This window comes from Diadema antillarum, unplaced genomic scaffold, assembly GCF_040938485.1.
Source record: "Diadema antillarum isolate AM-2024a unplaced genomic scaffold, OU_Dant_1.0 seq00000717_RagTag, whole genome shotgun sequence".
NCBI classification, from domain to species: domain Eukaryota; kingdom Metazoa; phylum Echinodermata; class Echinoidea; order Diadematoida; family Diadematidae; genus Diadema; species Diadema antillarum.
The window spans coordinates 412,506-429,029 of NW_027271621.1; the positions used below are offsets into that span (position 1 = coordinate 412,506).

General features: G+C 36.3%; 1 protein-coding gene across 5 annotated transcripts in view; it reads right to left on the minus strand.

The window, feature by feature from the left end:
* Window positions 1-6,543: 6,543 nt before the first annotated feature.
* Window positions 6,544-16,524, minus strand: part of LOC139737958 (glucose-6-phosphate 1-dehydrogenase-like) — a 46,452-nt gene continuing 36,471 nt past the window's right edge. For 4 of the 5 annotated variants that reach the window (XM_071648623.1, XM_071648625.1, XM_071648627.1 and 1 more), the window contains exons 10-14: window positions 14,851-14,880; window positions 14,093-14,295; window positions 13,264-13,433; window positions 11,961-12,044; window positions 6,544-8,749 (exon numbers count right to left, since the gene is read on the minus strand). In XM_071648623.1, the coding sequence (XP_071504724.1) occupies window positions 8,743-8,749; window positions 11,961-12,044; window positions 13,264-13,433; window positions 14,093-14,295; window positions 14,851-14,880 (494 nt within the window). In that variant the 3' untranslated portion in view covers window positions 6,544-8,742. Of the gene's footprint in view, window positions 8,750-10,742; window positions 12,045-13,263; window positions 13,434-14,092; window positions 14,296-14,850; window positions 14,881-16,524 lie in introns of those variants that run through there. The other variant, XM_071648624.1, reaches the window with a different exon arrangement.

Below are 16,524 nucleotides of genomic sequence, written 5' to 3' on the forward strand. Positions count from 1 at the left end.
TTGTTGCCATGGTTACTGTGAAGACGTCTTCTTCAGTGATATTCATCAGTGTTTTGGCATCATTAATGTCTTTACTCCAGCAAAAAGAAAGAAAAAAATTTAAATGCGGGAAAGCATTCTGCCATGTCTGTAGATTTCTTGCTTCATGAACTGTAAAGCTTCAATTAATAGATATTTGTTTGACATCATTTTTTTCTTCAGACATAGAAAGTGAGTGTTGTTTGTTATTTTTATGCTGTATGTTAATGTTTCTATGCACTTTGGTGATATCAAGTGAGGGTATTTTGGGGGCATCATCATTCTTGCCTAATATATGCACACATAAGCCATGAGAAGTCTTCTTACTATAGACACAATTACTCTGTCACATATTGGAGTAATTTTCTGTAAGATTGTGATCCTGTAAATTGTGCAAGGATGCTGAAAGTACCTGTCTGTATGATGAGAAATTGGACCACGTAGGAGATATCAAAACAAACGTAGGAGTGGTAGAAATCTCATACTTGATACCTCATCGGCGACAGTTCCCTTTTCACTGACATTCATACCTCTGCTTGGTTGATAAGTCACATTTCACATTAGCCATTTTCTTTCTTTTTTTTTGGCGGATATTTTAGTTTGGTCATCCTTGGAGCCATGTGTATGTATGTTTATGTATAATTATATATATATATATTCACCCACAGTATTTTTGCACACGAGGAGCGATTTTATCATCCGACGAGATGTACAATTTCTTCCAGTCATGTACAAACTTCACCATGCCCATCCACACAATGTTTTCACCTCCTCACAAACGTTTCCATGGAATGCTCCATGCATTGACTGTTCACAAATTGCTGCAGATATATACAGCTGGTGTGTCTATCTACACATATTATATGGACAGCTTGATGATTCTGTGGTCATCATGTTTGACACCATGCGTGTCATGTACACCTGAATCTTGCCACATCCATACTACTTTCACACAGATTTAGGCAAAGAAGATGTGCTTGTCGACCAGTCATCAACGTAACGCTTAACTTTTTTCTTTGTCTTCTGTATTAGAATTCATTCAATAAAGGAATCATTTGGTGAATTTGTTTGGAAATTGTTGCCGAGAAAATGACGATGATGTCTGCCCTCAGTTTTCTATTAATGAAATTATGTGTAGAGATGTAATATTGCAGATATTTAAAGATGACTTTCTTGGAAGTAATAGTCTTTGTAGGTAAAGGACAGAAACGTCACATTTTTCTGTTTTATTTGTCATTTGTTTCAAAAGTAACAATTAGGCCTATAGGGCACAGATAATTTGAAATTTTCAGGATTATGGAGTTATATCATCTTACATACTTTTATGTACAGCTGTACAGCTGTAGACCCTTGTTGCTAGACTCGATGTGTTTGACTGCGACATAAGAGAACAAGTGAAACCAGAAGCTACTGGATGATGTTCGTTGGCAGCACACCTTGATGTTAGGTTGTTTTATATCCAGTATGTAGGAAAACCTGTGCAGTGTAAATTTACAAGAGTATCAGAGGTCTTGTATATGAGACAAAGCATGTCACAAAAGAATGGCTGGTTCCCTTCAAAGTATACATGATGAAAGTGACACAAAATGCACCTTACCCAAAATAAAACTGAAATATTTCCAAAATTTACATTTAACATTAATTGCATTATTAACACCAATGTACTGGGCACGAGTATTAGCTTAGAAATATAACCCTGCTCAAAGTAATGGCGATGGGTCCAGTGAGCACTGATTGAAATTGCTTGATACATGAAACCTAGGCTGAATTTTAAATGCTGCTGTCATATAGGACTGATACAGATGACATGAAATGTGGATTTAAATTTTCTTTTATGAGAGTGCTTCTGTGTTTCAGATTCAATGTTTGCAATTACATATGATAAAACATGGCATTTAATGTACTTAAAACCTTGGAATTGTACTTAGAACTCCAATTGCTATGCCAAGATTAAACACACTATGACTGTTTAAACTGCAGCATCGTTGGTATAAATGTGCAAGAACAACACCAATGTAAGCCCTAAATAGCACAATTCAAGAAACATTCAGGTCAGGGGATTTTTACAAAATCTGTTTAGTATTTTTATCTCTTTTTTGGTTGTTTTTTTTTCTTTTGTTTATAGATACAATCAATGAAGGTTAACTTTTCACCGTAGTAGGCAAAGTAGAAAATAAGAAGAAAAAAACAAAACTGACCTTTTTGCCAAAAAGGATATTTCTGATATAGCTGTGATGATTACAATATATGATCTTTTACAAATATTCTACAGATTAAAATGCTTTTTTTTTTCTTTTTTGTCTTGCAGGGTATTTATGACAATCCCCAGTGGGTATACAGCTAGATTTGCCAAACGATAAATCAGTTTTCCTGTTTCATGGTAGACAATGAAAACACTTGTATTGCTGCATCTTCGATACAGTTTGGATCAATGAAATAGTTTTCATGGTTATGTTCACATGACAAACAGCATGCGCTGTTTCTACATTTTTGCTTTAATTAATGTCAGTCAGGTTGTTGTCTGGTGGAAAATTGTCATATAATCATACAATCAAATTTGTGTTGTGTATCATGTACAGTATCACAGGGGAGTTAATGAGCATGTGTTTAGCTAGTACTGTTATTATGAAGACACCAAAGTCTTTTTGTTTTCACCTTTGATCACTGTATGATGCTTTCAGCAATCATTGTTCAGGCAATTTTCTGCAGACCAAACACCTATTTTACGTATTTCAGCTTGCATGGTGTAGGATTAGAAATCACAGCTTCGTGCATTTAATCATATTTGTGAATCTTGATTATTATTCATAAATTATTTGTGTAGTGACCTATTATTTGTCATGTTTTAAATTGACAGTTCTGTTTACGTGATTCAGTTGCAGTCAGTACATAGTACACTCATTCCAGTTTATGTTTACATTCCACATAGATGATGATTTAAGGATGATAAGTTGATGCAATTGTTAATTGTTTTTATTCATCCTGTGTAAGTGCACAATGCAATGTAAGGTAAGGCTGTGGAATACTCAGCGACAGGGTCTTTGTTGTAAGGCTTGGGCATTATGACATGATGTTAGTGTGTGAATCTTGTGGGTCAAACTGAAATGAACTTGTGTTGAAAGTCATAGCTGGCAGATGCACAGGGCCCATCGCTTGATTCAAGTCACTTTCATAACACTGAACTTGCACAATCATGTCATGTCATTGGTACTATCGTTAGGAATCATGGTCGTAGGTTAGGTTGCACTGTAGAATGCATGCTGAATGTCATGAATTACAGATACCCCAAGTGATCTTGTGATCTTGCTCGTGATCATTGCATACCCTATTTTTGTGTTGTTAGGAAAAAGATTGAAGAGCATGTGTAGGTCCTTTTCAGTTCATTGATTTCAGAATGATTCATACCATGAATATGTAGTAACCGTAGAATCAGCTATCTTAAAAAAGAAATGAAATTATCGCTTAAATTTTAAACCTGGCTGGAAAAAAACAATGAACAACATCCCACAAATGTTTTTTTGACATACTGTTTCAAACTCAAAGAGAGAAAAATATTTGCCAAACACTTAAAAAAAAAAAGAGTAATTATGCCAATAGCATTTCCAATCAGTGTGCCAAATTCCGTCCCACAAAACAGAAGAAATGATAGAAAAAAAAATCAGAGACAAAAAAATTCTTGTACTGTTGTAGTTGTCAAAATTTACTTTGATCACAAATGGTAAATGGTAATCTCGATGCTTGGTATTTAACCTTTCTACCCTTGATAGATAATGACAAATATTGATTTTTCTTAAATTCTTGGCTTAGAATCAGGAGAATGGTTATACTGTATTTATCTTGACATATCTACACGAGATATTTGCTTGCTCAGTTGGCTGAGAAACTTCCCAAGTAAATAAACTGCTTCGGATGGCTGCCTGCTGTATGAATACCAAATGACGAATGCTGAATTGTGTGTGATGGCAAAATGCAGGCAAATGAGTACTGCAATAGATTGTGAGTGTGATCAGTTTCTGATGGTATGTAAATTGTCTTTTCGCTTTAGCTCATTCATTGCTTTAGTAAAAGAAAAAAATGTGCAATACATCCTGAATGATGACACTCTGTATCTGATATTCAGACAGATGTGTTTGATAGTAATGTCTGTATTATTCTGTTGGGGAAATGGATTCATTGATCTACTTCAAGCAGCCCGAGAGCTGCTTAGGTATTGTGAAAGGTTTCCCATATGAGGTGGTGTTACATTGTGGTAAAGATTCAATTGATATTGGAACAAGGAAAATTGGTATTTCTTGATATCATTGTTTATGCGACTGGGGATCATGCACTTTGTGTTGTGTATTTTTGTGTGATACAGAGTCGGGAAAAAAATCCATGTGAATATTTTCTATTCCACCAAAGGCAGATTGAAAAAAAAAAACAAAACCCAGCTATGATCGTAATTTATGTATTTTGAATAATTGGAGCATTGTTGTGTAGATGACAGAATTTAATGGCATTGTGTATCTAGTAATCATTGAAAAAAATGGTGAAAAAGAGATTACGAAAGATTCACGCATTGCAGTCGTTACATTGTTATCACATTTTTCCACTCTTCAAACCAAATCCTGTAAGTCCACAGAGTCTATGTTTTTTCGAGATTTCAGTCATCCGTAGCTATGTCTCTAAGTTGTTGCAATCTCATGTAAGTTGTACAGTGATGGGCGATATTTATTTCTCAAAGTAACCGTCTTTAAAGTAAAATCTCAACCTGTTTGAAAGTGCATCAGTATTTGGAGCTTGCACTGCTTTAAGTGTTTCATGTGCCTTAAAAAGGTACTACATGCTTGTTTGTATGCTGCAAAATGCAAGCGGGTGCCAGCACCAAGTGTTAATCAAGAACTTGAATTAGCTGCCTCCATGCATTTTGAGTTGAAACCGTTTTTTCTGTTTAATGAATCTGTACAGACCCGAGGGCATGTCTGGGAACTCACCATCACAAGACTCTTGAATGTGTTTGTATTTTGCTCATTGTACAAGGGCACAAATTGGAGGAGGTATCTTGCTATACAATGTATTTATATTCATGAATTTTGTGTTGCCCTCACAACAAACCTTCAATGGGTGTTCACCCTTCTTTCTGAATTGAGAAGATATTAATTCCATTGCAGTGACAGACTAACAAATCTTTCTTTTTTGTGAAACATTGACACAATTTGCAGCACCTTCAAAGGGGTTGCCCTTGATGGTCGTGTCAATCTACAGATCTACATCCCTGGTTGACTTCAACCCATAGCAAGAAACATATTCCGTGTTATGATCTCGAGTGTTCACCAGGTAGCCTACATGTAGGTATGAAAAATGACTGTTGCAAGAACCACACCTGTTCGATGCTGGCAAGTACAACATCCAAAAATTAGATAATTTTGTAGCATAAGTTGCCTGTCGTTGCAGTACGATTGTTTGAAATGATGCTGTTTGTTGATATTTCAGCAAAGCAGCAAAACATTCCTCCCCTTCCAACCCTAAATAAGTGTTTGAGCCAAAAGTAGATAAGCCTTTAAAAAATTTTCACAAGTAATTGATGCAAATATTGGCGTTTGTCACTGAAATGTCGGGTCTCTTTTACAAGACAAATTAGTCACATGTATGCGGCTTGTGGTTAAAATACCTTTGGTAATCAATTGGTCAAGGTAAACTCATTGTGCTAGACACATGCATTTTAATATATACAGTGTGTGTAGATATGTAACAGTTGTGAATGCACGACTTGCCGAATGTTTTGTCATATTCGACACTTTTTGTGACATTAAAGAAATAAAGTCTTTGTGAATTATTCTGCACACAACAACTAGCGTGCAAACGTGATTTTTGCCAGTGTATGTGTGTGTGTGTGTGTGTATCGAGTGTATTGGCTAAGTGTCATGATTAAAGTGATATCAAACAATTTAGTGTCACTGGGGATATGATATTTTGCTCAAGGTAACCAGGCATATTGCATATTTATTTCTGATTCTTTTTTTTGGTTTTTTTTAATTGACTAATTGAAATTGATAACCATCAAAAATAGTATTTCAATTCAGTTTAGTAAGTGAAGAATTAGGCATCATGATGTTGTGTATAGGTGCATACACAACAATCAAGGATATGTGTTAGAATTTCAGAATTTCCCCATTTCGGTTCAGGTACTAAATATGCAGAACAGGCAAGTGCATCCATAAGGTACCCCTACCTAGGGTCTTAAGAGGGCGTTTTTTCATTCGTCTTATATACTCTGAACAAACAGGCATATGCCCTGTGTGAAATGTATCCATGCTTGCCAGGTTCACAAAAAATGCATGCATGCATAAGCACGCACACGCACACACAAACACTAACACGCACACACATCCACACACACACACACACACACACACACATACACTTGACATGGAGATGCCCAGACGGGTAACTCTGAATGTCCAATCCATCACTGTGGGGTGGACAAACATTCAAAGATTGTCATACATAAAAGCATTTCACTCTCATTGTCACATAAACACAAAAACTCTAGAATAAATCTTCATTTCTACAAATCTGCCACCGATATTTATTTCCATATAAAGCGAGAAATGCATCATGCAGAGATAGAATATATATTTCTTTTTTTATCTAGTACAATATATTTGTGTCATTATGACTAAGTCTACCCAAATAACAGCGTTTGAGCTATGAAAGTGTGAATGTTTTGTTCATCAATACATGTATGTCTGTATGTACGCATGCACGTATGTCTGCATATATGTAGATTTACAAGTATACACTTAAATACATACACACATACATGTATAATACATTCAAATATACAAACCAAAATTCATATGTGCTGCACATAGTGAGTCTATTTCAATCTTTCTTAGTTTCTGTTCATATTTGTAAAAAATATTGAGAATTCTATCTAAATATATTCAGCTTCAGTACTTTCAGAAAGCATAACATGCTCCATTCAATTCAATCTTCTAGACGCACCATCTTTACGCCTGAATGTAGCTAATACAGGGTGATTGGCACAATGTAGAATTCATTTGAATTCATTAGCATACTAGTCAATCATTCTACTATTCCTGCTTGCTGTTTTTACTTATTAAAATGCTTGCATTCACATGAAACATTATTATACCTTGGAATAAGTAGGTAGAAATGTTCACCAGAAACATACGTACAATAGAAAAAATACAATCGTGTCAATTGCAAGTCTTCAAATTGGTACAAAACTTTGTTGTGTCTAAGCTCCATGGAAGGAAAACTATTTTTCTGACAAAACAGTTGACTTGCAAAATAATTTGTTTCTCCAGCAAGCAGCAATTACCTACAGTAAAGAGTTCAGTACAAAATATAGAACAGTTCTACATATCTTGTTATCAAATTGTCTGGTGCTAAACATTTTTTTTTTTTTAATGTCTCATTTCATGAGATTGGAAATAGCTCAATATAAGTAATTGCCTCAGGCAACCTAAAAACACATACCAGGAGTCTGGTCACTTCAAAAAGATAGTTTTGTGATTTGGATCGAAGATGCACATACCCCTTAGAACAGATGAACGGTTTACACAAGACTTTGTACAAAAACCTAACAACACAAATGGCACTAACACAGTACGTTTTCCCTGTCTATGCTTTAAATAAGAATGCAAGGTGACATGTTTGTTGTTTTGAAGGTTTGAGAGTTATAAATAGGCACAAATATGAATCACATGCCACGAATTAGGCAAACGTGCCAACGCCCATTCCGCTATACCTTGGTAAGAAGGAAGCACCTAACAAACTGTTATGTCTCATAAGTGAGCAAAATGGTAAGATGTCTGAACTTACGCTATATACCCTTCACATTGACACCAGTGTCACTGTATGACGTCTCGACTTAGATATATGACTATTTCACTTGGATGATTTGATTTCTGCTCAAAACTTACTTCAGAACTTTTTACTTAAGAACTCTGTAAGTCTAACTTAAAGACATTTACAGGTCAAAATTTGAACAATTTGTTGCTTACTTCCTCGTGTTAAAAGGCAGCATTCCTGATGAGCATTTGATGAAGATGGATTATGACAATGACCTTGCCAGTTTTATCTCTTTGATTCCCATGACATCTATACTGCATGTGATGTCACTAGTCTTTTAACATATCAATTCTGAAAGATTTTACAGTTGTTATCTCTTGATGATTTGAGTTTTGTTCACAAAAGGTATTTGTCCCCAAAACACAGCTTAAGGTATCGACAGGTTCTTGAAATGCTCCATACTTTCACAGCATGACAACATGAATTCAGTACAGTGCATTCAACCATAAAAGGATGGCAGTATTTGTGAAATAATATCCATGCGAATGTACACATCAATGTGGGAGAAATGACATTATGCATACAAGATAAAATGTAAGCTATATTATTTGTTCACAGTGGGAGGGGAAAGGGGTTGGGATTCTGCCAAGACAGGTGGCTCAATTACAGAACATCACTGTGAAACAAACCACCTGTAAAGATTTACTTTACCACAGCGTGAAATGTCCACTTTAATAGTACAAGAATAGCCTCTGTTGATGTTCAAGCGCAGACATATAATGTAAGTACATAGCTAACTCTCAAGAAAAGAAGTGCCTGAACCCTGTTATGTAGTATCTTTTGGTCCAGCCTAGCTGGCCGGTGTCTTGTGCTACTCAGTAGCTGTTTCCCCAAGGCTCTGGGTTACTGCATTGCTTACGGATGCTACAGTCTGTTGGAAGGACAAGAAAACACAAGATGAAGGGCTGAGAATATCTGACGCATAGTATATCAGTATCATGTACCACATGAAGGTCAGAAGTGCTCTGAAATCACACCATTGACATGCAGGCAGAGAAAAAAAAAAATTCAGCCTGTATACATGTACTTATGTCCCAAGGAACCACCAAGCAGTGTAACATCTCATATCATGACAGATTTAAGTTTTGTTTCCTTTTTTTTAAGCTCAAAGTAATTAGAGATTTGGTGGGCTAGCATTTCTATTTTGCAGATGCAAATTACTGGTTTCATATTTGTGATTCACTTCCATTTCACAAGATAGATGATGATACCAGAGTGCTGCGAGGATTTTCAGAGAACCATCATATCATTAGCCATATGAACACTTCAGGAGACTAATTCTTATTTACAGCTTAGTCCCATGCATGCAAAATGATGTCAGGCCATGGACAGCACTATCTAAGTATCCCTCATTATGCATAACTGTTGTTAATCACAACAAATTTCCCAAGGTACAACAAGCTTGTAAATCTATGTGTAAGGCCAATCGCTTCAAATAAGCAGTTGATTTGTGCGTACCATTCAATAACTTTGCTTAAGAATTAAGTTCACTTTATAGCTGATGTGAATGTAGATGCTCTGTAATAAATACCACAGGTCGTATTCACCACGACTTACTGTTCAACATCACAATTATGTGAGATATGGCATGGCAGTGACATCTGCCAAGCAGAGTGGTATTTGTACCACAATCTTCAAATAAAGATTCTCCAGTTATCAGTAGGTAGCCTCCTCATGCAAGCAAGGAGGCAGTCAGCTATAATTAGGGATGACGTCAGTTGCCCTTTGTATTTCTGTGCCATCATGTTGAAATATATCAGTACATATGACTTCTTCAATGAATGTTCAATGGACCTGCAATGGGCTTTGCCCAGACCTTAACATCCAAATGGATGCGTTCACTGTGACACACGTAAAGACTGTATCATTCCTCCGTATACATTAATGAGATCCATCATAACTTCATTCTTGCAATCAACAGATGACTTAAATAGGATAATTTGCATAGAAAAATAGATATTCATTTTCAGACAATGACTGGATCATGTATAACTCGGTTAATAAACAAGCTTGTCATTTCAAAACTTCAGTATCCAGTCATGTAATAATGGTAAGAAGAATGCCTACAAATTCTTCTAAAAGGAAATCCCTACAGATGCTTTTGTGTAGAGGCATGGCTTCATACCCTGTCAATTTCTATTCTGACTGGTTAACACTAATAACACATGGCCTCACACATTGTCACTGAATGTCTTTAAGGTGAAGCATTAAATGTTCAGATGAACAGGACATTTAAATTGAATAAGTAGTTTGTTCCTGTTTAAATGAATTTCTGTCCTGGTGTTAGTATTGATAATTATGAAAATTGTACATTGATTAACACATGGTATGCAGATTATGCACAAAGACCCTTCAGTTGGTTAACAGCAGATATTCTTGCCGACCAACAAGGAATTCAATTTTGAAAAGAAATCATCCAGTGCCCTGATGACTATCACCACAACATCATATCAGAGACTATAAAATCTTATTCATTCATGATAAACTCCTGTAATGAGCCTCTCGTCAATTTCATTTAGCATTTGTAGAATTACACATTGAGTTTATAGCATTACTCATTATGTTAAGCAGGTCTATTTTCAAACAAATGAAAAAAACAAAACAAAACAAGAAGTCTACACACAGAAGCCGTACATCAGTGAATTTTCGCGGGGAAACTAAGTTTAGCATTCGAGAAGACGTTTGAGAAAGCAGATACTTGAAATTATTGACAAATATGTCTCTACATATACAAATATCCCACACGTGACCACTGAAAGCTAAAGCAGCATCTCATTGTTACAGCAGCACATACCTCTGGGTGGAAGCCTGTTATGTTCCAGCAGCAGATACCTGACACCCAGCTGGAGTAACAAGTTTTTATATCACACCACTTGCTCTACAGTATTATCAAATATTGCTGTGTTTGTGTCATCAAAAATATCCTCTTCTATAGAGATAAGGGGGGCAGCGATACACATGTCCAAAGTGCCACTCCATCAAAGACTCCAAATGTTCTGGGAACATATGTGATTTTGCAAAATCATGTTTGATGCCTCCCCCCTCCCAAAATAATATCAAATGACATGAAGATAGTGTTTTGTTTTGTTTTGTTTTGTTTTGGTTTGGTTGTTCTTGTTCTTATTTTGTTTTTGTTTTGTTTTTTGTTGTTTTTTGTTGTTTTTTTTTTAAAGGGGGAGAGAGGAGGGAAGATTGTCTAATAAAAAAATGGGCAACAAAATTCTTCAACTTCTTACGGGTATGATAGAATTTCAATTTACCCTGGTAACAGCCTTGCTGATAATGAATGCAAAATTTCTTCCAGCACAAGCAAGTTGTATTTACTATATCATGAAAACCCTTATGTTTTGCTCTGCTCACAACATAACATCACTGAGAATATCAGCAAGGACAAAAGAAAGAAAACATCTTTCATATTTTAAAACCTTGACTCTGCCAATCATTCATTCATTTGCTACTTGTCATTTGAGCAAGAAGCAAGTGATGTTACATTTTGTTGTTGTTGGTTTTTTTTTGTCTTAACGAGATGCAAAATATATTCAAACTTTTGAAGTTCTATTCTATAATTTTTACAGACAATCTGATCACACAAGCTGGTGTCTAATATCACTCTGCGCAAGCTGATTAAATGTCCTGTCAAAGGTAAAGGAACACTATCATAAACTAATTTTTGGTCCCATTTGAAATTGAATTCAAACAAATTAGTTAATGAGAGAGGTCTCTATCATTGGGGGAATCTAGCTTTCGGCTTCGGAATTTAGGATTTTCTACAACAAAGAAAACATCTCTACAAGGAGAAGAGCTTGTAAAACTCAAATCAAACAAATAAACAGACAAAAACATAATGACGCCTTTCTTTTGCACTTTTCACCTTGAGTCAGAACCATTCAATGGCTGATTTGATCATGCTGCAACAAAACTACAAATCTTGCCGATTACTCGAGATTAAATACGCCACATTCTCGAGCAATCCTACCTTTACGCTACTGAAGCCGATGCAAATCGTTTCCTTTGAGAAACGTGGGAAGCATGAGTACTCTAGGTTGTCATGGTAACGGATACGAGGATGACTGAGCATTTACTTGTTTGGGTTGCTCCACTTGTAGGTGCCGGTGAAGACAAAATTACTCTTGCTTGTCAGTTCATCGGCCTCAGCGGGTCCTCGGCTGCAAAGGAGACAGAGACAGAAAGAGAAATGGGAAATAATTTGTGAGAGAGAATAGTCTCTTTGTTATTATTATTATTATCATTATTGTGTATATATATATACTTTGATATGTTTGATTACTTGCATTTGTTGGTTGACTCTCACTTCCATTTTGTTGCCTCCTCTTGGTACACCTTATTAGGGCTTGCTGTTTGCTCAGCCCCCACCCCCCCCCCTTCCTCTTGCTGTTGCTATTTCACTCTTTTCCTTTTTTTATCCCTCTGTTGTTCCTCATCTTGTTTGATGTTGCCTCCCTATTCATCCTTTTCCTTCAATGGTTGTCCCCTTGGTCATCAGGATCATTACTGACCCTCCTCTGCCTTTGTCTGTCCAGCCTCCAGCTCTAATCCCCTCCCTTTACCTGTTGGGCTCCTTGCCCATGACCTCCTACCCTCTCCTTTTGTTTTCTTTGTTCTGTGTCCCTAGCCTGTCCCTGACTGTTCTTGTTGTGTGTAGTCCTTATATGTGATTGCTTTCCCTGCCTGTTTGTCATTTTACCTCTGACAAAGATTCTGCTAGGATCGAAAGCTCAGGCCCCTTTTGACTCCTCAGTCTCTTTAAATATACAAATAGCTCTTCCATAAAGTCTTCAAGGAGAAAAGAAGAATCAACTTAAAAATGGCTTCATGTATATCCTTTCTTGATGAAGCACATTCCTTGCACATATAGGCCCTATGGCCATATTTCTCTCTGAATCAGAAAAAAACAAACAAACATATGATCCCTCCTCTAGCTCATATATATCACCTTCAAGACTATCTCAGTTGATTGCCCTGTCTTGGATTATACACCTGTAAAGATGATCAAATGTCAATGTTTTAATGAGCAGTCTAAAGATTTGCGAAACTTAATATATTGACCTTTGACCTGTGACGGCTGCATCCTGCTTTGAAGTCTTTGACACAACTTGAATTGAACAAGGTTTGATTGAATTTCATTTTGATGCCTCACATGTTGTGCAACACAGTGTGGTGTGACAAAAAAAGAAGAAGCAACAACTACTATACTGGAATAGATGACATAGAAAGAGATGAAAGCAATACCACATTAATGATGAAACCAACTATATCCTGATACACAGACATATAGAAACTTCTTTCATGTTCTTGAGTGAGCACATATTTTAAAAAGAACACAATGTGACAATTCCAACCCCAGGGTTGTCCCCCGCTGCTTACCTGCCATATTTGTAGGGAATTGGCTTGGGTTTCTTTTCTTCAATCTCGTGTAGTAGAGGGGTAAAGATCCGCCACGCCTCGGCCAGTTCGTCATTCCTAACAAAATGGATCTGACTTCCGCAGAAGACATCTAGTATCAGCCTCTCGTAGGCATCGGGGAGGGGAAGATCCTGTGGATTGGGAAAAAAAAAAAAAAATTAGAGCTATGATTCTCAGCACATAATGATCATGACACATTTATTGTGACAGTCACGATTATACAAATACAGGATATCTCTCAAATTTACAGTAGTATCTTACCCTATTTAATGCTATTTGTGGAATCTATTTGATACAAACAACTTATGCTCATTTTGGATCGTGGGCAAAGATATTCTTCTTCTACTATTCTTTGTTCACATATCCAACACCGAGACTGGCCTGGGAGCAGACTCAGGTAATTGGTTCGGATCTGACTCCAACACTGTTCTTCCAGCTTGGAAATTCACAGATATAATTTCAGAAAATGGTGTATTGGTATTTCTTATTTCTTTTCCAGAATGAGTATGAAACAGACTATATCACTGTGTTTTTTCCACACTCTTCACAAGGAGAAAAAGTGGGATCTCACTCAAGGTTGGGTTATAGCTCTTTGACACATGATGTGATGTCTACTTACTATCCTGCATGATTGATAGATTATTTTTCTGATGCAGGCAGGGATGGCAGCATGATGTCACAATATCAAAAAAGTTGGCTTGAATGGGGCTTGGAACCAGCAACCTAGAGTGTGTTAGGTGGACATCACTCTCACCACTGGAACCATGTCCAGTCCAGACCCTCTTCTCACCTTGTACCTGGACCCGTAGGTCAGGTCCAGCTCTGTCTCCTCAGTACCGAACTGCATGCCTGGTTTCTTGGTCATCAATTTGACGTAGACGGCCTCGTTGGGCTGGACTCTGATCACCAGCTCGTTGCGCTGCACGTTGCCAAAGATGTCGCCCGGCACGTCGCGGAACTGCACACGCACCTCGGCCTTGCGCTCATTCAGAGCTGATAACAAAAAAAGGGTAAAAGACTTGCTAAAATCTTGTATCAAATGCAGCACCTTCATGTTATTTATATCAGTTCTGTTGACACTCAATGCAACACTGAATTTGGCATGTTTGCTCAAAATTACATACCACACACATGGAAAATTACAGACATTGTACGATGCCCGCAGGGTCTGTCTTCATGTTCCTTTTACACCAATTATTGTCTGCTGTTTTTGAGAATTTAAAATATTAGAGAGTATTATTAATCTATTCCTAAGTGACATCTGAAGAGGATATATAATTTGGTGATTGATTTCACCCATATCAATGAATTCATGCTCGCTTCACATTAAAGTGGCAAGAACAGAATTAAAAAAAACATCATTCACATTATTGATATCAAACAGCAAACTACAGACATGGATTTATGACCTGTCTAAACAGTGATACAATAAGGAAAACATGCCCACCTAACCACAAAGCATAATTCACACATCATGTAGAAAATAAAGTTCAACACTGCATTCACACGTAAACTGAAAATAGCTTTGTAGATATCATTTCGACATACCTTTTCCGCACCTGAGAATAAATGGTACACCTGTAATGAAAAGAGAATCAAAAGAATTAGTTCAAATATTTGATGCACATTTGAATTGCTTGTTTCCTTCATGAAATTTGTGCTCTACAGTCACTTGATAAATTACCAGTAAATGGATTGCTCCAGTCACATTACTTCAGAATTTAAGGGATCGTACAGTTTTGGTTGAGACCTAACTTCAGGTTTCTAAAATTTTTGGGTGAGATGATGACAAACCTCTCATGAAATATGAAAGAGCATGTAATTCCAAGTGGAAATCAACATTTATTTGATGAAAATCGGTTTTGAAATGGCTGAGGTACCCAAAACAGAGCAATCCTAATAAAAGGTGGGACCCACCTTTTATTACGATCGCTTTGTTTTACTTTGTTTTTGGATATCTCAGCCATTCCAAAACCGATTTTCATCAAATAAACTTTGAATTCCTCTTAGAATGGTATGCTCTGTACTATTTCACAAGTGTTTTCTTGATATCTCACAAAAAGTTAAAAGCCCAATCCTCATCTCCACCAATACTATACCATCCCTTTATTACTTCTCCTTTGTGACTCTACATTGATGTATCATATCATATCAACAGTAATCGTGATTACTACTGCCTTTATTTCTATCTCTGTCATCAGACATGTACCTTCATACCAGCAAAAATGCCAACATATTTTTTTTTCTTCATCAAGTTGAAGAGCAAGAGCAATATAGGCATACAAATTGCAAACCTGTCTTTCTTCAGTTAACAGTAAAATTGTCCTTGCTGATACTGCTTTTTCCTATCCTTCCTATGTTCAGCCATGACAGTAGTATGCTGATATATTTGTTCTCTGGAAATGGGATTAAAGTTACCACTTACCATCGGGAGCTCAGTGATTTAAAAAATGTTCGAGTTATCATATTTGATACATATGTGTATGTCAGTTGTATCACAAAACATCCTATCATATAGAAATTTCACATTAAAGCCTAAAATATCAGCAGACATCACTATTTTTGTCAATACACCAGAACTGTAGACAGTTTAGTCTAGAAACAATTTTATAATAACTACTGATCACATTTTGTATGTCTAACAAAAGTTAACATTGATTATACTGATAAACATTTTCACATTGGTTGTTTCTATCCCAAACTCCCATCTAAGAACTATTTTGAAGCACTAAAGTTGGGTTTCTGTTTTATCTGCAAATTCTTCAATGGGCAGGTGGCAGTTGACTGCTGTGAAGAAATCTACACTTGGTCTCCAATTCTCATTCAATTTCAGAGAATTGTAGGCCTGTCCTGAAGTCTTTGCATTTGAACTGAGGATTTCTTCAGAGCTAGTGTAGTTACTACCTTGTGACTGAAGTTTCACAAAACATAAAAGTTGATTTCAGAATCCTACACAGATGAACACTGAAATGATCTGGGTTCAGTATAAAGTATAGTATAGAGCATCTTTTAATGAAATGTGTTTTAGAATTTGTGGTTATATATATCTTTTGCAGTTGTTGATTCTTTATAGTTTCTGTGAATGTATATATATACACATATATTTTTATTTGCACGTTCACCACATAATAAGTTGTGTTTTGATGTATATTTAGTTCCTTTTATTTCAGTATTCATTCAATGTTATATGTAATGTAATTTGTTTTTTATCTGTTGTCAAGA